The following is a 24,172-nucleotide window of genomic DNA, read 5'->3' as shown; positions in this document are numbered from 1 at the left end:
ACATATTAAAAAAAAATCAGAATGTTAACTTTCAATTACGATTTTATCATTTTTAAAACTTTAATTATTTTTTTAAATATTTATTTTTTTTTATTTTATTTTTTTTAAATTGCAAACTTTTTCTCATAATTTCTGTTATTTTTAAAAAATTATAAAAAAAATTGTAAAAATTTTTTTTTGTTTTATTTTTCGCATTTTTCTTCTCCATTCAACCTTTGACCTTTCTCACGATTCAAAAATGCAAAATCCATTTTATGAATGATTCATCCGTTTTTGTAGTACTACGACAGATACTACCACGAGGCAATTTCCTCTCCCATTTTCACCCCATTTCCATGTGAAATTTTCCTCAACCAATCAAAATCACGGAAAATGACGTAATTTCATGTTGAATGAAGAAAAATTAAAAACCAGTCGTCTCCACGTTCCATACAACTGTCGCACACAATTCGAGAGAGACTCCTGCCGAGAGAGACAAATAAATAAAAGAACACATGTTCAAAGTCGTTGCCGCTGTGCACGATACACGACGATAAGTAAATAAAAACCGTCTGTGATGATGACGAATCCACACAAATACACGAAAAAACACCTCACACCGCTTACAATTTGCTTACTACACATTGCGGGCATCGTCAGTACAGCTCGAACTGAGACTTGGACAAGTCTTGTTGGATATTTTTTGGTGTTGTCGGAACATTCTGATTCCACATTTTGACGGAAAAAGTCGTATTTTTGCTGAAAAAAATTAAAATAAAAATTATTTATCAAAAAAAGTGAAAGAAATTGATAAAAAATTAATTAAAAAATATTTAAAATAAAAAAATTTTTACAAAAAGTGCAATAAAAATTACAAAAAACGTAAACAATAAAAAAGTGACAAGAATTTTGACAGACACAAGTCGAACATTAAATTGCAGAAGAAGCAACAAGAAAAAAATCACCGACGAGATATTTGTTTATTTATTCCGTAAGGTTTGTAAATAAATTAATTAATTTTGTAGTGTTTTTAATAGTTGGATTGAATACGAAATTATTTTGAGTCATCATTTTTTGCTCCTTTTCTTCATAACTCGATTTGTTATTGAACTCGCAACAAATTTTATAAATAATAATAATCATCATCATTTTAGCTTGAATTGTAACTATTTGCTAGCAGACAGTTAAGATGTTTAATTTGAGCTGTTAAGTGACCCTGAATGTAGTTAAATACACAAATCAGGTGTAAATAATGCACTTCTGTAATATTATTTAATTGAGTGACAAAGTGTGAGTTTGCGAGAAGAAATTTTATTTACGTCAAGATTCTTGGACTTTGATACTTTCAGGATTTCCGTGAAAAAAAATTTAAATGGATTTTAATTAATTAAGTTATGTAAGAAAATAAAGAGTTCTAATTTTTAATGGGCGAAATTTGATAAAATTTTTCAAAAAAAATTTTTTTTTGTTCTAAATTCTAATTATTCATCACTTTTATAGTTTTTAATTAATTTATTTAAATTTGCTTCTTTGAGTTTAAAAAATTGAAAGGCCGAAATTTTCAAAAAAAAAAATTAAAGAATTTTAAAAATATTTAATTAAGACTAAAAATGAAAATAAAAATTGAATAAAATATTGTAAATTTTAAATTTATTTAATTTTTTTTTAATTTCCCCTTTTTCAATTTTATTTATTTTTTATTTTTAAAAAAATTTCAATTTAATTTGATTTTTAATTTTTAAAAATTTTTCGATTTAATTTAATTTTATTTTTTTTTAATTTAATTTAATTCAAATTTTATTGATTTTTTTTAAATATTCAGAATATTCAAATTTTTATTAAAAAAAATTTTTAAAAATTTATTATTTTTTTTTTTTGATGATTTTCATGTTTAGGTAAATTAAAAAAAATTTCAAGTTCAAAAAAAATAATAAAAAAAATATTAAGTCATTTTAAGTTAAATCTAAGTCAAACTTAAAAGTGATTTTTTTTCTTTTTTTCAAAAAAAAAAAAAAAAATAAAATAAATAAATAAACATTAAAAAAATTAAAATCACAAAAAAAATTTCGAAAAGCCAGAAAATAATTAAATTTTAATTAAGTCAGAATATTTTATTAAAATTTTCGCCAGAATATTTTTCAATTTTTTACTTAAAGTAAAATTCTATTTAAAAAAATATTTTTCTAGTACCTCAAACACAAAAAACTCCAAAAGAGCAAACAGGATTCAGGATCGTAACAAAACACTTCCTTGTTACCCAGCTGACGTTGTGGTCACCTATCAATTTTTTTCTCATAATTTCTTCTTAACTTATGAATAAAAACGTCATTAGTTGCCCCTCGAACAGACGTCACGCTGACCTTACACTTTCATACAGAGCTTCCTAAGTGGGTTATCTCCCTTGCAGCACGTACACTTGTCTAGCGCGTATTTATTGTCTGTTTACGCGTTTCTTTGTGATCATTACCTTGTATTTTATGTTTTACGCTGCCTATTTACATATTTCTCCGAATTGCGATTTGATCACGCGTGCATTCGGTATAAAGTGTTAATTCACTACCACAAGCAACTTTTTTAACTGATGAAGCTTTAAATATTTTTTGCATTATTTCTAATAAAAATGCATTTATTTTGTTAAAATTAGTTTAAAATTCAATAAAATTATTTAAAATATTGAAAAATTATTGAAAATGGCTAATTATGTCATTTTTTTTTGTTATATTTTTTTTCTCATTGAGTAATATTTTATAATCATTTTTCTCAGAATTTAACGTTCGAAAAAAAAATTATTTAAAACATAAAATTTATAGGATTTAAATTAAGTTTTGATAAAAAAAAATAAATGTGGATAAAATAAATAATTCGATCAAATTTAATTAATTAAAATTAAATTAAATAAAAAATTAAAATATTCTTTTAAATAAGTTTTATTTAATATAAAATAATTTTTTTAAAAAATATTTTTTTTATTAAAAAATTTATTAAAAAATATCTAAAAATAAATTATTTTAAATAAATTAATTAAATAATAAAATTCATTAAAAATAAGAAAAACAGCTAAATTTTTTTTTTTTTGTATTTTTCCTATAATAAAAAAAATAATTTCAACCAAAAACGATTGGAAAATCATCTTGTCACTGAATTTCCAAAACAAAAAAATCTGCATTTAACGATTATAAAATCCCTAATAAAACACTTCAAAAACAATTTTATTTACTTCTTAACTGCTACTATCAATTTCCACTTTTTAATTCATTCAAAAATTTATGGGAATTCCAAAGCAACTTCCATTCACTACTTCTCGCGCTTATCGTATCGCGTCGTAAAAATGAAAAACCCGCACACACCTCCACAGCGAGTGCAAATTAAATGCAATTTTGGTCAAAACTGATTTTTCCCCCGAATAATTTATTGATTGACAGATGATGACAGACTTTTGAGAGAGTCGCTAAAAAGTGAAAAGAAACGAGAACAAAGCTTGCATTGTATTATCTCGGATATTGACGCAATTCGGATGTCTAATTACCTCGGTCAACATACAAAAACTTGCGTAAAAACGAGAGCGACAGTCATGTACATAATAATTTTTGGCAAAAATGAAATAAATAAAATACTACTAAAGTAGTTGATAAGTGTTATCAGTGGTTTGATAACAGTCTTTATCGATGACATGCCAATGATTTCTCGTGTGGCACAGAAAATATTTATTTTTTGACGAGAGGCACATGACAATTGACATTAACATTGATTTTTTTTTGTGAATTTGGTGATAAATTCATATAATTTTTATCGGAAGTTGACTTTTTGTTTTTTTTTTAATTGTGTAAATAAAAAAAATCTTAGTGAATATGTCAAAAAGTTACGATTAGGGATTCTAAAAAAAATAAAATGAAATTCAATGTTTAAAAAAATATTTAAAAATAAAATAAATAATATTTAAATTAATAAAAAAAAAATATTTTAAAAAATTATTTTAATAAAAAATAAATAATTTTTTTAAATACATTTTGGGGGATATTATAAGAAAAATTTTTTTAATAAATTTTAAAAATAATTTTAAAAATTTTTTTTAATTTTAAAAAATATTAAAAATACTAAATTAATTAAAATATATAAAAAAAATAATTTAAAAAGTTTAACCTATTACATTTACTGCAATGATAAAAAATAAAATAATTTAAACAAGCCGGTCTTTTGAAGCGTGCGGGAAAAACCCAGCATCCAAAACAATACACAAAGATTTATATTAAAAGTGACTTTTTTATTAATCATATCGACTTATATGATTTGTTTGATTAAAGAGAGAGAATTCAATCCTCTCTCGAAATCAACTTCTATACAGAACTGGGGACTTCCAGTTAAATAACCGATAGAATTAATTATCATTATACAATTTTTTGTGTTTTTCCATTCAAAGTTTATTTTTAGACAAGCCGGCATTTCGCATTGTTTACAATTATTTTAAAAAAATAATTAAATTTCTTTACAAAAAAAAAAAAATCAAAAATTAAACGAAAAAAAAATCACAAACGGCATCGATGCAGTTCGAACCGGATCTAAGACTGACTTGACGTCAAACGAGCATTCAAACCGTGTCAAAACATAAAAACGAAATTATTTAATAAAAGTAACTTGTACATAGCACAGCTCGCATTACTTAATATCAAAGACCAAATAGACTTGCAGTGCGTGCGCAATTCATTAGCAAAAAGGCAATGTCGTTCGTACGTTTTTACGAACGAAATAAAGCAAAAGTTGGTAGTTACTTTATTGTTATTGTCGAAGTTGCATAACACTTCTTCGTACACGGGCAACATATTGGTTAACATTTACAAATTTCACCGAATTGACTGGATGATGAATCATCGACGTCGTCGTTTGCTTTTGTTTGTGTTGGTAAAATGTTGTTAAGTGTATCGCGCATGACTTGAGATTTTTTTCTTTCTTTAATTTCATGAGATATACACGAACATGAGTTTCTATCGAAAGAGATTGGATTGGGATGAGAGTTTTTTAAGTGTATTGGTTTGTTTAGATTGTTTAATAGAAATATTAGGGAGGAATTGAGTCTTCTGAAAAGTTTTTAACTGACTGACTAAAGAGAAGGCGAAAGAGAAGTCGTTGGCGTCAGGGCTGCAAAAATTATTAAAAGTCAGACTATTTGACTTATAACATAAACTTGAGTAAAAATAAATTAAGTTTGACTTTAATTTATAAAGAAATTTAAAAAAAGGAATTTTTTCCAAATTTGGTCGGAACTTTAAAACAAAAGCATTTGACTAAATTAATTTTTTTCTTAAACTCAAGTTTTAATCGAAAATCAAAATATTATCCATTATTTGGGGTGAAATTGGTGAATGTTCGCCGGCATAAGAAACCCATTTTAATGGCTATTTCTTAATTCTAACCGCACAGATTTCTTAAAATTACTGGCAGAAATTTCATTTGGGTTTTGTTTGCTTCTAATACGGTTAAAGGACACATTTATAAAAAAAATCGGATCTAGCCAACTCATTCTCGCAATGCTTCAGCTCAGAGAAGCGCTAAAATCTCAAGTTTCTTGTCGGTTGATGGCGTATCATTTTTTTCATTCTAATTATTTCGAGTTATTTTTTTTTGTACACCTTAGGTCTTTAAGCCAAAATAACGAATTTTTACAGATTCACATTCCCTTTTTGACTCTGTTGAATTGGGTTCAAAATATTCTAGCTGCAGCATTGATTTTTAATAAAGCATGAACAAACGTTAAATTATTTTAAACCTGAAATTAGTTAAATTTCAAGGTTTTTAGCTGAAAAATGTATAATATTAGAAAATTTATTAAATTTTAGAAAAATTAAATATAATTTATACCTTTCTAGTCAACTCTTGATTTAATTGTTGTCCTGAGATGCATCAGATTTATTTCAAAAGGAAGCTCCTTGACTTTAAATGCTCTAAAATGACTCCATAGATTTAGTTAAAGGCATGAAAAATCCGCTGAAATGACCTAAAATGCTTAAAAACAAAGAAAAAATTAAATTTAAAAAAATAAAAAAAGACAAAAAATCGCTCGTGACATTTCCTACAGTATTTCATTTCAAAGTGTATTAAAAATCACCTCACTCATGAATAATATTCACATTAAAATTTCTATATAGAACGGTATCGTGTACCTCTCTTGTGTACAAATTTAAATCAGATACGTAAAGAGATTATTATTAAAATCCATTAAGTTGCTCTTCATTAACCACAAATGCATTGTTGATCATTTTTTCTGTTCATTTCGTGCCATTGACAATCTCTTATCAATCTCAACTCTCAAAAAAAATCGGCACCAGTCAAAACACTTGCCACACATTTCATTTCCTCGACACCTTATCACATCCACTTGACCAAAACACACGACTTTGTCTCCGCGTTCCTCTCGTGCATCTGTGTACATTTCATGAGTGAATGAACAACCAACTACCGACTTTGTGTGCATGTATTTGTTGCTTTTAAACACGTTTCGTGAATGAAGACACTCACACTCGCACAAAACGCTACTAAAACTGCTTTGACTCGATCAACGATGAAAACAACAGCGACTCAGTCACAAATATTTATTCAAAGCTTGCTGCTCGACTTTTCGGAACGGGCGTGAATTTAAATAAATAAATTTTACTTTTTTATTATGAAATTGCAATTTTTGAAGTTCACGTAATTTCAGTAAATATTTTTATCGAATCAGTTGCAAAAATAAAAAAAAAATAAATTGAATCAAGATAACAAACAATAAAAAAATCTAATGCGCCATCTCTTCGTGTCTGTGTATAAAATAAAATTGATAAAAAAAAAGAGTTTCTCAGTGTATTTAGTCAGTTATTATACACACAATTCATCATTAAATATTTTAAATGTAAATGATTAAGTACAAATAGTTGTTGTTGTTTTTTCGATTTTAATGATTTTAGATACAAAACAACTACAATAAATATAATTTAAAATCAGTTTAGGTGCGTTTCTTGCTTTGCGTTTGTTTGAACATTGCAAGCAGCTGGAGTGAAATGAATTTTTTTGACGTAAATATATGCGGAAATTCAGTGCAAATGATTAAAGATTAGTAATTTTATGCGAGAAAAATTATTTTAAAGTAAATTTTAAAGCAGTAAATTGATGGAAAAAAATTTAATTTTGTCTTTAAATGAAATTTTTAATTTTCAAAGGTATTTTTTTTAACAAAAAATGAAATAAATATTATAAATTAATTTTTTTTTTATTTATTTTTTAATTCTTTATTTAATTTAAAAAAACGATTTTTTTACGAATTCTTTTAATTTAATAATTTTTTAAAATTAAAGTTTTAATTAAAATTTAAAAAATTATTAAATTAAAAGAATTCGTAAAAAAATCGTTTTTTTAAATTAAATAAAGAATTAAAAAATAAATAAAAATAAAATGATTCATTCTTTTTTAAAAAAATACCTTTGAAAATTCAAAATTTCATTTGCAGACAAAATTAATTTTTTTTCCATCAATTACTGCTTTAAAATTTACTTTATTTTAACTTTAATTTTAAAAAATTATTTTAAAAAAATTAAAAAAAAAAACAAAATATTTTTTTCAACATGCAGCATTATTAAAGCAATAAAATTTTAAAAAAGTTTCTAAATAAATATAATTAATGGCATTTTCATTTTTTAGATAAATTTTATGAATTTAATAAATGAATTAATGTGCTCCTAAAATAATTGAAATGAAAAAATAAAATACATCGTTGATCAAATTCTTAAAATTAAATTGCAACTAAAAATGTTAAGCCAAAATTTTATTGGATTTACATCAGTTTTTTAAAATCAGTAAAAATAAAAAAAAATAATAATTAATTAAAAAAAGTAAAAGAATACAAACTAATTTATCTGAAGATAAACTTCCTAAAATTTAACTTCATAAAAAATTTAAAAAAAATTTATAATAATTTTAAATAAATAATAAAAATAAAAAATAAAATTAATAATTATTAACAATTTCCCGATAAAATCAATAAATAATAAAAATCTTATTAAAAATAAATTTAAATCCCCTACATTGCATTTATAAAACCGGCAATTTATTACAAACCAAACGCAACAGGTACTTTCATTGAATTTATTGCAGTTATTATGTTACGTCAATAGAATTCTCTTTACTCACCTTACTTTGTTTGCCGTTATACCGCATTATGCCTTGTATTGTACACTCCATGCAATATTCCAGATAGACAACTTTCCTTTTCAATATCGTTCATTTATTTTGCTTTTATACAATTTTGTGTAAAAATTGAACAAATGTAAAGCAAAACTGCATCCTGCTTGATTTTTTTTTTTATTTTTCTAAAAAAAAAAATTTATAAAAATTAAAAAAAAATCTATGGTTTAATTTCAGGATTTAAAAAAACTGGAATTAGAAAAAAATTAGAAATAATTAAAAAACAAACAGAAATGTGATAAAAAGTGACAAAAATTATGTAATAAATACAAAAAATATTTAAAACTGTTACAAATTGAATGTTAATTACTTACCAAACAAAAAGTGTTACAATTTAAAGAAATTTTCGTCTCAACACAATTTCACAATGGATACAGGTACATTTCTTAAGTTTTTAGTGAAAATTATTTTTATTCTAGAATTTTAGATTTTTAATGAAAATTTAATGTTTCTAACCTTTTCTTAACTTTTTTTTCTAAGAATCCATGAAATAAAATTATTTGTGGTTTAAACATATTCAAATTAAACATTAGAAAAAATCGAACAAATTAATGAATATCCAGTTAAATTTGCGGTTAATTGACTTGTGTCCTCCAAAATGAATAAATTACCTTAATTTAATCATATTTTCATCACATTGTCGCCTCGCTTCATGATGACTGTACCTATGATTTTCCAATCTGGCAGTTTTTTAATCATAAATAAATTTAAACATTTGTCACCTCTTTTTCATTTTTTTTCTTCTTGTGTTTTTATGAAAAATAAATAAAAAAAATTAATTGTCAAAACATTTTTTTTTCTTATTTTTTTGGCAAAGTTACATCTGATTTCTCGGAAAACGATAATTTTTGGCGAAAATTTTCCTCATGTAGGAGATCTTACTCACGTTTTCCGTGTCGTTCTTTAATAAATAGTAGTATGATCTAATTGTGGGTTGTAGTAAGCCCAGTTCATTTTTTTTTTAATTTACGATTTTTTTTTTATTTTTGCGCGTTCATTCATGTATTTTGTTGTTGACACGTGAACATGAAAAGTGAAAATTCAGTGTCTTCCGTGATTGAAATTAACCTTCAAAAAGTGATTTTCTTCGCACTCGGGTTTTTTTTTTCGAAACGCGTTTGACGTCAAAGATCATTTTCCAAGAAAAAATCGAAGTTGTGTCGGAAAAAAAAATAAATTTATTGTCTTTTGTCGTGCGACAGACACAAAACAGAAAATTAATCTGTCGACGGCAACTTCATGCGGTGTCATTTTCTTTCGCGAAATGATCTTATTTTAGAATTGGATTTGGTGATTCATCGTTGCGTTGCCCTTCTTCTTACTCATACGCGCTAGTGTTACTTTCTTTCTGTTTTTTTTTTATTTTTTTTTTTTTTGATGAGTAGTACATAAATAGGTGACTTGCAGATTGTTCTAAAATTATGTTTTGTTGGCAAATTTTGGATCTCAATTGTGGCGCAGTTGAAAAAGATGCAAATTCGTTTTTGGCGTAGATTTAATTTTATTTGCGATTTTGGATTTTACTTAGCAACATTTCTTAATTTTTTTGGAAATTTATTCAAAAATTATCGTTTTACTTATATAATAATTTTTATTAGGTAAATATAAAAAAAATTAATTTAATCAAAATAAATTTAAAAAAAAAATTTCCAAAAGTTTTGAAAAAATTTTTTTAAAAATAATGTTAATCTAATCTAAAGACTTTTCATAAATGCAAGTTTAAACTCATAAATAAAAAAAAAATTAAAAAAATTTTAAATTATAAAAATTTCTTATTTAAAAAAAAAATTAATTTTTTTTATCGGAAATTTGGATTTTTTTTTGAAATGAAATAAAAAATAAAAATTTTGGAGTTTCGAGTAAATTTTATTGCTCATCAAGGGCTAAATAAATTTATTTTTAAAAAAAAATTTAAAATTAAATTTTTTGAAAAGAATTTTAGAAAAAATTTGTTAAAATTTAAATATTTCAAATTGATATTTTAAGACAAAAAAATTTAAAAAATTTTTTAAATTATAAAAAATTTCTTATTTAATTATTTTTTTTTCTTTTCAAAATAAATAAATTGAATATTTTTAAGAAAAAAAAAATTAAATTTCGAGTATTTTATAATTTTTTTATTTTTTTTTAATTTAATTTTAGTTGAATTAAAAGAAAACTTGAACTTGTTACAAAGAAACACTTCCTCCTATTTTTACTTGAACTCATTAATTTTTTATCATTTTTGTAAAAACCTTCAGAGGTTGTACAAAAAAATTCAAATTAAAGCTTAAATTTTTATACAAATATTAAATAGAAAATCAAGAAAATTATAAAATTAAATATTTTTAAATTAAAATTTCTCAATGTTGATGTAAAATTCTAAAATCTAAATTTTGAGGTTATGTGATCAGTCGATCTTTGATCAGAGAAGCGCCTCTAGCGGAAAAAAGTTAAAGTTTCATTAAATAAAAAAAAATATTTAAAAAAAAATTAAATATTTTACAATTCTACTTTAATAAATCATAAAAATTATTAAGAATTCAAACAACCAAAATTATTTAAAATTTTAAGTCTTCAGATGTCTTAATAAAAATTTAAAACTTGCAAAAAATCACAAAAGCTCAATACGAGCTCAGAAAAAAAAGTTCAATAAATTTCCGATTATTGGTCCTCTATGAAATTTTTCAAAGAAAAATCTTCTATTTTCAATCAATCTTGTGAAAAATTCCTTCACAAGAAAATTTTTATCTGCAAATAACAAGCAATTCCGAGAAGCTGCTCCATTTATCACTCACATCAAAAATGTGTAAAAGATAAACACAACAAGCCGGCGCGTTGTTTATTTATTATTTACACATTTTTCACCCACCGGCTACCAACCAACTCAGGAATGCGGTTGAGTCTATCGCACTCGCTACTGATTCGCTACTCGTGGAATGTGCCATAATAATCAATTGTGTTATACACATTTTTTTCTTTGATAATCTCCACATTTGTACGCGACCCGATAATATTTCATTCAAATTCGGAATCAGCTGGCGCTCCGTGTATTGGAACGTTCCAACGAGGAATGCCGAGCGCCAATTAACATTCCAATCCCCGCGTAAAATTCAATGTTCTGCCATTTTTCCCACGCGACCTCAAATTGATGTACAGGACACGAAATATATTTTTCAAAACAAATTTTCGGTGTCACGTGTTTGCTGGTGCGCCGGTATTCCGTAATAATTTTAATAATTCATAAATTTTTGTTGTGTTTGCATTTTCTTGTTGTGTTGCCGTTGTTGCAATGCGAGGGAACATCTATTCATGATTTATGTGCGTTCGGTGCAAACAAAGTTCTTTTGCACTTGATTGACGAACGCTTGTCGACTCAACCTTTGACCCAGTTATCTGTGGCATTGTCACGTTAACATTGAATAAGTTGCGCCCGAATCAAAGTAAATAATAATCAGAACCATTTTTTGGCGGTTTTTGTGTAAACAGAGCGATCGTGTAAAAACGCAATGGATTACCCCGCGAGTGTAATATTAAAATCACATTGTTATGATTTAACGATAACAATCTCGAGTTAATGATCAAACAACTGTAAGCGGTATTTTTTTTCGTTTTACGATTGTTTATTGTGTGCTTTTCTCCGAAATGGTTGTAAGGTGTAACAATGAAAAAAATCACGGCGATCTCATGAAAGGAAAAGTTTTTTGTTGGGGTAGACGGGAATGCTTAAAGTGGATTCTCTATAAGAAATTTTTTTTTTTTTTTATTTTTTTTACAAAATATTGGGTTTGCAATTTTTACAAATTTTAATGAAATAAAATTAAATAATAAATAAAAAATAATTAAATAAAAATTTAATAAAATTTGATTAAATAAATAATAAAAAAATAATTTAAATCAAATAATAATTGAATTGAAAAAAAAAATCAAAATAATAAAATTAACTAAATTTAAATAAAACAATATTAAAAATAAATAAAAAAAATAAATAAATAAAAATAAATAAAAAGAAATAAATAAATAAATATATTAAATTTGGTATTTATTATTTTAAAAATATTTTTAATAATAAAAATTTAACTTTAATTTGTTCAAAAAATTTAAAATTATTCAAAATTCAAAGTAAGAATATTTTTATAATTTTTTTTTTGAGGAAATTTAAGTTAAGCTTTTGACACTTCGAGCTAAATTAAAAAAAAATAATTAAAAATTTTATTTAATTTTTTCAATTGCCTTATATAAATAATTTATAAAATTCAAAAAAAAAATAAATAAATTTATGATTTTTTATTTAAATTTAAATTTTATTATTTTTATTTTGTTTGTTTTTTTTTATGTAAAAAAAAATTATTTAAAAATAATTTAATTTTTAAAAATGTTTTAGTCTTTTATACCGTTGGTTGTAGTTTATTCAATTAAAAATAACAATGGAAAATATTTTTTTATTTTAATTAATTAAGGATTATTATTAATTTATTTTTATCCCTTTAAACTAAATTTATTTATTATATTTTTTATTAATTTTTTATTATTTTTTATGAAAAAAAAAACTTTTTTAAATTTTTTTTATTATTATTTTAATTTTTTGTTCAATTAATTTTTTTTTAAATTTTAAAATAATTAAATTAAATTTTAAATTAAAAGAAATAATAAAAAAACGACATCAAACCGTTCAAAATATAAAAAAAAATTAAAATCCTTCAATAAAACGATAAAATTTCCAAATTATTCTTTAACTACATGAGAACTTTCTTTGATGTGCGTGATTTGTTGCTTTTGTTTTGATCGATTGACTCACATTATTTTAATTTTTTTGAATAATTTGTGGGTTATACCGTCCTTTAACAATTGTTACTCCTTAATTAATTACTTTGAGCACAATTATTAACGAATTAATTACAACTAACTTAATTTTCTTGCGCCGACTTAATTAACATGATTTTTTTTCCTTTTCAGACCAGAGAGCCGTCAACGGAGTTATCAGTGTTTCAGATGAAATTGGAGACATAAGTAAGTTTTTACTTATTTTTCAAATTTATTTTAGAGAAAAAGAGAAACTTTCACGTCATTTTTTGTGTGCGAATAATTTTTCCTCCTAAACATCAACACTCAGGAACGATCGTCGTGAGCATTATGCAAAAATCTCTTGTTACTCTCAGGTCCGTTCCTCGTCTCGATCGTGTTTTGATAATTTTTGTGGTAAATTCTCGCTTTTGTTCCATCCCTGCACCGAGATAAATATAAATCAACACATTTTCACGCGATATTCAGGAGAAAATCGGAAAACTTCTCAGTATTTGTGAATGCTTTGTGACTGTCTAACACGTATCGTCCATTGTTTGAATTTGCTGTTTAGAAAAAAAAAATTAAAAGTTTAAAGTTTTTGAGACCCGTTTCCAAGTTAAATCAACGAATCAATTAAGGTACTAATTGAAAAGCATTAAAAAAAGCAATAAAATAATAAATCGCGAAGAAAATTGAAAATTTTCGGATATTTTTGGACTTGTTGATGAACATCATGAAATCATAATGAAAATTTGTGTAATTTTGCTCACTGATGTGTACAATTTTAAAAATAGATTTTACTCAACACTTGTGTCGATGTCGTTCCATACGTGATTCAGTGTTTAAACGTGTAGTTTAGTGCAGGAAATAGAGGTTTATAGTGAACATAAAATGATCTCTAATGTTTTTGAACTCCGTTGTTAGAAGAGATTTCGGTTGAGAAAGGTCTGAGAAGTGATGAAAGTGCATTTTTTGGAAATTATTTAAGATTTTTGACGATTTTTAGTGATTTTATTGATAAAATTATTAATTTCCATTAAATATTTAAATAAAAAAATTATTTTAAAAAATATTTAAAAATAAAAAAATATGAATTCAAGATTAAATTCAATTTAAATAAAAACATTTAACATAAAATTTAATAAAATAAAAAAAAATAAAATTTTAATCAAAAATTAATTTTAAATTCATTAAGAAATTGATTTAAAAATATTTTAATTGAAATTGAAAAAAAAAAATATCATAAAAATAACCGTCAAAATTTTTTTTGAAAAAAAATTCAATAATTTTCCTGAAAATTTTTTTTTGAGGAAAATTTTATGTCGAAATATTAAATACAAATTTTATTAAAATTAAAAATTTTCAAAAATTAAAAAATTAAAATAAATTTAAAAAAATTTTTGAAAATTTTTAATTTTTTTTTATTTTAAAAAAATATTTAAAATTATTGAGTTTCATTTGGAGCGGCCTAAAAAAAAAAAAAAATTCAAGATTAAATTCAATTTAAATAAAAACATTTAACGTAAAATTTAATAAAATAAAAAAAAATAAAATTTTAATCGAAAGTTAATTTTAAATTCATTAAGAAATTATTTAAAAATAAATTAAATAGAAAGAAAAATATTATATTATAGAAATTTTTTAAAATTTATAAAAAAATACGAAATAATAAATTTAACATAAAAATTAATTTAAAAATGAATATTTTAAAAAATATTTTAAATTAATTTAACTTTGAAAAAAAAAATTAAAAAAAAACATAAAAATTAATAAAAAAAATTAAAAATTTCGTCTTTCTTTAAAAATTAAAAATTTCATAAAAATTAAAATTTTATTTAAAATATAATTTAAAAATATTTAAAAAAAAAATTAAATTTGAAAAATTATTTAAAATAAAATTAGATATTGATTAAAATTGATCTCAAAAATTAAATTTTAAAATTCATTAAAAAAAATAAAAAAAATTAAAAAAAAAATAAAATTTAATTAATTAAAAAATAAATTAAAATAATTTCTTAAGTGCACGAAAAAAACTTCCAATCAATTTCTCAGTAGCTCATGTGCCATTTTTTTTAAAAGAAACACAAAATATTTGGAACAACAGTTTCTGTCGTTTCCCTCATCTGAAATCTCACGAGATTTTGCTTCTGCTCTTGTCGACACGATCCGCACAGCCGCTCGTTAGTATTTCTCCGTTGATCGTGGCAACAACATTTTGTACATTAAATATTCGTCAAGTGGGTGTTCTTAACTATTTTCATCTCGAATTGGAAGAGAAGTGAACAATATTTGCACCTAAAAAAAGCAAAACATTAAATGTGTGACTAATTTATTGTTTTTTTTTCGCTAAAAAAATGCATCGTTCACCTGCCCAGTTAAATCTTTTTCCGACATTCCAACGACAGCGACGCGGTTCCTGGACCTCAGAGTCTTCATTGCGTCGCTTTGACCTTGGCAGTTGTTCGTCAAGTTCATCGTCGGAGTTTGGCGAAAACTTGTCACTTTTCCATAAGTTTGATTTTCTGAAAAAAAGTCCCATTCACGGACTTTACGAGCAAATTACGCATTCGAGTCCCGATGTTGCGACGACAGAAAAGTCGTCAGGAAATCAAAATCTCGAGAAATCTTTGCCCGAGCAAAAAGGTATTTTATTTTAAGAATGAATGGCACACTTGATCGGTCGTATTATTACATCGCATCTGTTTTTTTTTTTATTTTTGGAACGTTTCTCGACATAAATATTTATTACTTTGCGATTTCGGAGGAAATTTCTAATTTTTTCGTCTTTTTCAGTTGAAGTAATTCGAGAAATTGAAGGTGAATCTGTGACATTGCCGTCCATATCGACACTCCAGCCCCCGAATCACGTCGTGCGAAAAACTCCAAGTCCATCGTTTGGCAACACGAGTATGCCAGCGCAACCGTCGTCCACACGCGGAACCACACAAGCCATGCACTATCCCGGAGAAACGATAATTCTCGAGCAACCGGCGTCGAAAGCGCTGCGTTTCCGCTACGAATGCGAAGGAAGATCAGCTGGATCGATTCCCGGGGTTCACAGTACGCCCGAAAATAAGACATATCCGACAATTCAGGTCCGCGGATATCAGGGAAGGGCCGTTGTTGTGGTTTCTTGTGTGACAAAAGATGCGCCTTATAGACCGCATCCGCATAATTTGGTCGGCAAAGAGGGATGCAAACGTGGCGTCTGCACTCTTGAGATAAATAACAAAGATATGACCGTGTCCTTTAGTAATTTGGGCATTCAGTGTGTGAAAAAGCGCGATATTGAGGATGCGCTGAAGCAACGTGAGGAAATTCGAGTTGATCCGTTCAGAAGTGAGTTTTTTTTTATTTTAATATTTTTTAATGAATTATTTTTTGTTTAATTTTAAAAAATTAGAATTTAATTTTAAAATTTTCTACAAATATTATTTAAAAAAAATTCTAAAAATTAAAAAAAATTTATTTAAAATTTAATTTAAAAAAAACTAAATTTAAATAAAAATTAATTAATAATAAAATTTTAACTTAATTTTAATTATAAAATTTTAATTTAAGTTTAATTTTAAAATTATAAAAAAAATATTTATTTTTTTTTAAATAGTAGAACTTAAAAAACATAAATATTAGAATGTAGAAAAATATTTAAAATTTTCATGAATTTCAAGAAAAATTATTTTCTTTAAAATTATTTACAAAATTTAAAATACCTAAATATTTATTTTTTTAATTTTTTTGGTTTTTAGAAATTTTTATTTACGACAAAAAATTTTTAAAGACAAGAAATTGATAAATTTATAATAAAATACGTTAAGAAAAATTAACTTTAAAGTTTTAAAATAATTATTTTTTTTTTTATTTAAAAAAAATAAATAAAAAATAAAATAAATAAATTAATTAATTTATTTAAAAAAAATTCTTGAAAATAATTTTAAAAAAACTTTTAAGGAAAGAGCCATAAATTTATTATTTTCAAGAATTTTTAAAAATTTTATAAGTAATTAAAATCGATTTAATTTTAAATAATTTAATTTAATTTTTTTTTTTTGTGATTTTAGCTGGATTTGGTCACAAAACTCAACCATCAACTGTCGATTTGAACGTCGTCCGTTTATGTTTCCAAGTCTTTTTGGAAGGCGAAAAGGGAAAATTCACACGCCCTTTGGCGCCAGTTGTCTCCGAGCCAATTTACGATAAAAAAGCAATGTCAGATCTGGTCATTTGTAAGTTAAGTGATTGTACTTCCAGTGTATTAGGAAACCGCGATATTATTTTGTTGTGTGAAAAGGTGAGTTTTTCATGATTTTTCTCCTCAAAAGATCCAAAATTGAACTTTTTTTTGTTGAATTCAGGTTGCCAAAGAAGACATCGCCGTTCGTTTCTTCGAGGAACAGAATGGACAAACAGTCTGGGAGGCCAATGGTGAATTCCAACACAGTGCCGTACATAAACAAGTAGCAATTGCCTTCAAGACACCGCCGTATAAAACAACACAGATTACGGATAATGTGAAGGTAAATTTTTTAAAAATAATTTTTAATTTTTTTTTTAAAATTTAAATTTTAATTATTTAAAAATTATTTATAACTTTATTTTATTTTTTTTAATTAATTAATTAAAAATTATAAATGAAATAATATTATTTTAAATTTAAAAAAAAAATTTAATTAAAAAAAATTAAAAAAATTTAATTTAATAAAAAAAAATTTTTTAAATTTAATTTATTAATTATTTTATTTCAATTTGTTATTTAAAAATAAATTTAATTAAAATTAATTAAATAATTAATTAATAATTTTTTTATTTAAATTATTATAATTTATTTATAATTTATAAATTAATTTAATTAAAATATAAATTATTTAAATAAATAAAAATTAATTATTTTATTTTTTATTTTAAATTTTTTAAATAAAAATTTTTTAATTAAAATGAAATTAAATTTTATTTTTAATATTTTTATTTAATTTTTTTAAAATAACAAAAAATATAGTAAAATAAAATAGAAAAAAAGCAAAATAATTTTTTAACTCAATTTTTTTTTTTTTATTCTAAATTTAATTAAAATTTTTATTTTAATATCAAATTCAATTAAAAAATTTTTAAATTATAAAAATATTTTTATAATTTTTTTTAGGTCTTTATTCAACTCGTTCGTCCCTCAGATGGAGTCTATTCGGACCCGCTTCCCTTCGAGTACACACCCATCGACACAGGTAGGCCCCGATTCAAATCCTTGCGCGACGACTTGAAACGCATGGCGAATATCGACATATTCGAGCAAATTCTCGTCAACAACAGCAGTGAAGCAGCTGCGCATCTCGCGCCACAAAACAACGTCGAAACGCGCGAAGATGAGAACAACAATCACTTTGACTTAGAAAATAACGAAATAAATATGAATTGCGAAGAAATGTCCTCCCCTCCGCCATCGCACGACGAACAAAAAGTAATCGAAATTCTCGATACGCCGCAAAACGAAACGAACCAATTCCTCGAGGACGACGACAAAACCTTGAACGAGCTACTTGAACAAGTTGCTGAATTAGACGAAATTTACACGGATCACCAGATCCAGCGCGACGATCAACCAAAATCCTTCATGGATCCCGATTTTCGGCCCGTTTCTCTCAATAATCGCGTGCCATCCGAAAAAATGGATGTCGATTTCGATGATGCAGCAACTTATTCAAGTCTCCAAAAGGCATTTAAAAATCCGATTGACATCACATTGGCACCGCCCGTACCCCAGAGACCATTGCACGGACAATTAATACCTGAGCAGGAGGCGGTTCATCACACATATGATGCGGTAGAGCCCGCCCCGATGACTGTTGATGCCCGAAATGCGCCAAAAATTGACGTTCAACCGATGCTGAAGCGAGAAAATCACGAAGAAGAGAAATTGCCGCCTTTACCACCGAAGCGCGCTCGAAAATTGACCGAAACTGACGGAAAATCCGACAAAGAAAATGAAAATTTTCCTCCAATCACGCCGTCTCAGAGTCAAATCTTGATCAAAAATGCAGATGCTCCAAATAAAAAGTTGCCTCCGACACCCACGAAGAACGGCGGGGGTTCCGCTACGCTGCCACGTCAAAAGAAACCCGGATTTTTCTCGAAATTATTTTCGCGGAAGAAGAGTAAGTCCGATGTGAATACCCAAACTCCAAGTACGACAGCGAAAACGACTCCGGCAGCATCTCGTGAGCCAAGCGTGGCGGCTTTTGAGTTAAACGATCCGAATCGCGGGTCATTCCGCTCCCTGAAAAATCCCGTGATCGAAGATTTGAAGGAAGGCAAGCCCAAAACGAAAGTCGGAAAGCCCGTGGGACGCAGTGTTTCGAGCGTTTCGGGCAAAAGACCGCATCTCGGCCCCGAAATTATCCATATTCCGTTGAAGGGCGACAGTACAAACTCGTTGCCGCACAGCAATCCGAACCTGAATGCGCCCATGCGACACGGAACGCCGCAACATTCGGGCTATGGGAGTGCCAGCACGATTTCTTTGCATGCCCTCGACAAAGATCGCAAGACAATGAGTGCGTTGCAGCTGGCGGATTTGCCGCTGAAAGACGGAAATATGGAACTTGTTGCGATTGCCGATGCTCAGAGTATTAAGAATTTGTGCGAAGGTGATTTTGGGGTGCAACTCGATCCGGATGTCAATTTGAGTGAAGCGGAGCACTATGCGCTCTACACGTCAATTCCTCCCTTTGCCACAATGTCCGAAATCGATGAGAATTCAATGTATTACGCGCCCGTCGAGGGTGGCGAAATTTTGACGCCATCCGAAGTGGCGAAGAGATTAACGACACTCAATAAGTCTTAAATTTTTTTTCTAATTTTTTTTATTAAATTTCATCACAGATCATAATATGAGTGATACTCTGAGGCGAAAAGTGCGAAAGGTGGCTCAAAATAGGGACATGTTTGCAAAAGTCTTTGAGCAAATTCCTCCCGATGAGCGTAAGTTTCCACTTTTTCTTATTTTTGGGCTATTTTTTTGGTAAAAATTCTGGTGAAGGGTCATTTTTCTCATTAAACTTCGCTCAAAAAAAATTTTTTTTTCTAATCTTAAGGTGTTGGTACTTTAAAATATTTATCAGTATGTAGAATTTATATGAAAAAAATTGTTAAAAAAAATCATATCTAAGTCAATGTCTAGTCAAATAGTGAAAAAAAAGTGTTAAGTTTAAATAGTATCCTATTATATTTAAATAATGTTATGAAAAAAAAAATAATATTTAAAAAAAATGGACATTTCTTCGAAAAACTATTCTTTGCAATTTATTGGCATTTATGAAAAAACATTTATTTTCATGTGTTTTTGATGTTTTGTGATTTTTGAACGATTTTTTAAGTAAAACAGGTCCATTATTTGTGAATGTCCAAATATTTGTTTTTAAATGAAAAAATATTTATATGAAAAAATAAAAAAATAAATACTCAGAAAATAGTTTACAGGAGTAATTTGTACAAGAAAATGTATTTAAAAATAATTAAATGAATATTTAAAATAAAATAATAAATAAATAAATAAAAATATTTAAAAAATTAAATTTTTAAGATTTAATTTTAAAAAAATATATGAAAAAATGTCAGAACAGTAAGTCAGATTTTTTTGTGTGTGTTTCGATGTTTTTTTTAAATTGTTTTTGAGTGATTTTTGTTCTGATTTTAATTTATTTAATTTTATTTGTAAAAAAATGTTTTTTTTTTCGTAATAATTTTTTTAAAATTTAAAAATTAAAAAAAAAAATTACCTATAAAAAAAAAATTTAATGTTAATCCGAATATTTTTAAAAAATTTTTATCAAATAATATAATTTATGTTAAATTTCATTAATTTAGTATTAGATGGGTTTCATTGCATGTTATTTTAATTTTATTTTTAATTAATGGTAAATGTTTATTTCTTTTTTTAATCTTGCTTATTAATTTTAATTAATTAATTTTGCCTTTTTACTTTGTTTTTTTTTTTTTTTTTAATTTTAATTAATATTTGTTTGCTTTTTTAACCGCTTTATAGGCAACGTGTTTCGCAATATATCTCCAGCAGGTCCATCAACTGTGAAAACTGAACCAAGAGGTAAGAACGCACGATTACGACATAAACGACGGAAAATTTGTGTAAATAATTAAAAAGTCTTCTTCTATGTTTTCGTGTAAGCATTGTTCCAAATTTCTGGTTTATATCAATTTTTAATTGGAACATTCACGATTAATTATTATTCAATTTTAAAATATTTATTTTCATTTCACTGAAAATAAAAATAGGTGTTAAAATAAAATTCTAAAAATAATTCAAAAAATTTTTAACATTTAAAAATTTAATTTTTTTTTTAAATAAATATTTTGAAAAATATTTTAAGTTGAGAAAAAAAATAATTTTAATTTTTTAAACGAAACTTACTTCAAAATATTTTTTGAAAATAAAATAATTTTTTTTTATAATTTTTTTTTTAATAAATTTATGAATGTTTTTAGTATATTTGAAATAAAAGATACGGAAAAAATTATTTGAAATAAAAAATATGAAATAAAATTAATTTTAAAAAATCCTTATTTAAACAAAAAATTTTTTAAAATTATTTTTCGCAAATTTCGAATTAAAAAAAATAATTTAATTCTTAAATTTTCATCTTTCAGATCAAACTCCTTCCCCGTACGGTCATCAACAAACAACTCCCATCCAGATGTTTGCCGGCGGCCAAATGTTCGAATATCGCAACAATCTTGTCGCTGGATCTCCGAGTCCGCAGCCCTTGACGACAACGCAACAACCCGGATCTTTGCCGTACAACGTCTCACCCCAACCGCAATTCACACTTCCGCCCGCAACATCGCAATACGGCACGAGCCCAGCCTTTTTACCGTCACAAAGCACTTTCGTGCCGCCCTCGGATCCCGCAATGTTCCCCGAAAGTCATTTGGCGCCGCTCACAACGCACTTTATCTCGCCCGTGCCCATGGAAATGCAAAGTACTCAACAAATCCCACCCCCCGCCTCGATGCATCTGCACATGTTGTCGACGAATACTCAAAATCCGCAGGATTCCATTGGCGGCATCGATCCCATCGAGGATTTCCAGATCAATTCGTCGGAGATACGGAGTCTGCTGAACGAGGGAGACTTTTCCTCGCTAAACTCGGGCCAGCAACGGATGCCGCCCATGGAGGACAGAGACAACGACCAATGCCTATCGGACAGTTTAGATAAGCAATGTCGATTTTAATGACAAGAAAGTTTAAAAATTAGTTAAGAAATCGTGCTGTAATAATTTTTAAAATATATTTTGACATAAGAAATATTTTTATTTTATCATTATTGTTGAAATTTTTTTATTTTTAACGAATAAATATTTAATTTGGACCTTTTAGAGCATAAAAAGCAGATCGTGATTCATTTTTCCGTCACCAAAATAGGCAAAAACGAACAAAGAACTCTCAATTTCATGCAAAAATGTCGCTCCCATCCAGTGCAGAGACCTCAAAACGACAATTTTCTCATCGTCTCTTTCAAAAGTCACCGCAAAACTCCTATTTCGAGGCACCAAATCATCCAAAGTGTCAAGAAAATCCGTTGAATAATTGAAATTCTCACGTTTCAACAAATTAAAATTGTATTCATTGACCGGCTCGCGATAAAATTGATAATTTTCCAAGGAACCAGCTTCCTTTTTCGTCAATCCCTGAAAATTCTCGTTGAATTTCACGATTTCTTTCATGTCATTGCAAATCGCTCCCCGAGGAACAATCATCGTTTGATGAGAAATTATTTGAACCACACAAGCCAAGCGATCTTCCTCCTTCAATTTTGATTTTTCGCCCAATTTTTGTTCGATTCGATCGTTTTCCAGCAAGAATTCGGGAGGCATTTCAACTTCAACGACCGATTCAGGGTCTCCTTGGAACATTTTTTGGTACATGAGAGATATTTCGTAAGTAGATTCATTGATTTTTGGTAAATTTTGCCAGTTTAACATGTTTTGGGAGTAAAAAAATTGTCGATTTCGAAGGCAGTCTTCATAAAACCCGAAAGCAATGTAGTAATCATGACCACTGATGGTGAGGATTTTTCCCCAAAAATAAATTTTGGTGAAATTTTTGTCATTTTTGAGGATGTTGAGGGAAGTTTCTATTAAAATTGACTCTTCTGGGGATAAGCAATTACCGGAATAAGGAAGAAGAGGTAAAAGTTGATGGAATTTTGAGACGTCCATTGTTTCAAAATTAATTTTTTTTCAATGCAACCTCGATTAACGAAAGATTTTTTCAAATTTTTTACGTGAGACGAATTAAATTGATAAAAATTCTCGCTGGAAACTTTTTTGAATTAGCGAATTTTTTTAGGCCACTCCAAATTAAAATTTAAGATGTTTATTCGATACCTACCCCATTTAAAAATTTGAAAAATAAGTATGAAAATAAAAAATAGATTTATTTTCATCAAAAAGGAATGTTTTTGACAATTTTTTGTCTTTTTTACAATTTAAAAATTTTTTTAAATTTAAAAAAAAAGTTAATTTTGATAAATTCAAGAAGTTAAACATAATTTTTTTTTGTCTGAACTAAAATTTTATTTTATAAATAAAAAAAAGTTGATATGACTCACAAATATCCAGGTTTAGAATAATAAGTGAAAAGTTCAAATTTGAACTCGAAATTTAAAGAAGAAAATCGAACTGGAATTCAATAATTCCTAAAATTTTAAATTGTTATAATTTAAATAATAATTTTTTTTTCATCTAAATTTCGATATAAAATGTTGGTTTAAACCAAGTTTAGTTCATTTCTTCAAATCAAGAATTTTTTTTCAAAAAATCAAAAATTTTCTTGGAAATTAAATTTAATTTTAAAATAAAATAATTAAAACTTTAATAAATTTTCAAGCCAATTTTTTGAAACTTAATCTAAACTGACTATTTTTATCGTATTTCAATCAAAAAATTTAAAAACTTTTACTTTTTTTTACTAATTATAAATATTTCCCCCTGAATTTATTGATAAAATTGCAAAATGTAAAATTAATAAATTTAAGGAAATCTCAATGTAAAAACATCAAAAATATTGATCATCGACCAAAGATTGTTTAAATTTTATTATTTTGTATGAAAAACAGTATTTTAAAATTTTTTTCTACCTTTCCCCCTCTTTTTATATTCAAAAATTTGGGAAATAATTTTTTCACTTAGAATGGCCTTACTTTATCAAT

General features: G+C 26.1%; 3 protein-coding genes across 5 annotated transcripts; 2 read left to right on the top strand and 1 right to left on the bottom strand.

The window, feature by feature from the left end:
- The first annotated feature begins 735 nt into the window (after positions 1-735).
- Positions 736-22,342, top strand: LOC134830248 (embryonic polarity protein dorsal-like). Of its 3 annotated transcripts, none has more exons than XM_063843669.1 (9): positions 736-970; positions 13,123-13,176; positions 15,745-16,290; positions 17,013-17,242; positions 17,307-17,468; positions 18,092-18,170; positions 19,825-19,923; positions 20,987-21,046; positions 21,607-22,342. In XM_063843669.1, exons 3-9 carry the CDS (start codon positions 15,861-15,863, stop codon positions 22,191-22,193), a joined length of 1,647 nt encoding a protein of 548 aa, XP_063699739.1. In that variant the 5' UTR covers positions 736-970; positions 13,123-13,176; positions 15,745-15,860; the 3' UTR covers positions 22,194-22,342. The 3 variants fall into 3 exon arrangements, with proteins under 3 accessions (XP_063699739.1, XP_063699738.1, XP_063699736.1); XM_063843668.1 differs by having other exon boundaries at positions 736-975; XM_063843666.1 differs by lacking the exon at positions 736-970 and adding an exon at positions 8,365-8,564.
- Positions 18,180-19,812, top strand: LOC134830251 (embryonic polarity protein dorsal-like). The gene has a single exon (XM_063843670.1). It carries the CDS (start codon positions 18,212-18,214, stop codon positions 19,784-19,786), a length of 1,575 nt encoding a protein of 524 aa, XP_063699740.1. The 5' UTR covers positions 18,180-18,211; the 3' UTR covers positions 19,787-19,812.
- Positions 22,285-23,180, bottom strand: LOC134830252 (radial spoke head protein 9 homolog). The gene has a single exon (XM_063843671.1). It carries the CDS (start codon positions 23,178-23,180, stop codon positions 22,335-22,337), a length of 846 nt encoding a protein of 281 aa, XP_063699741.1. The 3' UTR covers positions 22,285-22,334.
- Positions 23,181-24,172: the final 992 nt, after the last annotated feature.

The sequence above is a fragment of the Culicoides brevitarsis genome, chromosome 2 (genome assembly GCF_036172545.1).
Source record: "Culicoides brevitarsis isolate CSIRO-B50_1 chromosome 2, AGI_CSIRO_Cbre_v1, whole genome shotgun sequence".
Taxonomy (NCBI): Eukaryota; Metazoa; Arthropoda; class Insecta; order Diptera; family Ceratopogonidae; genus Culicoides; species Culicoides brevitarsis.
This window is presented reverse-complemented; position numbering and strand designations above follow the sequence as displayed.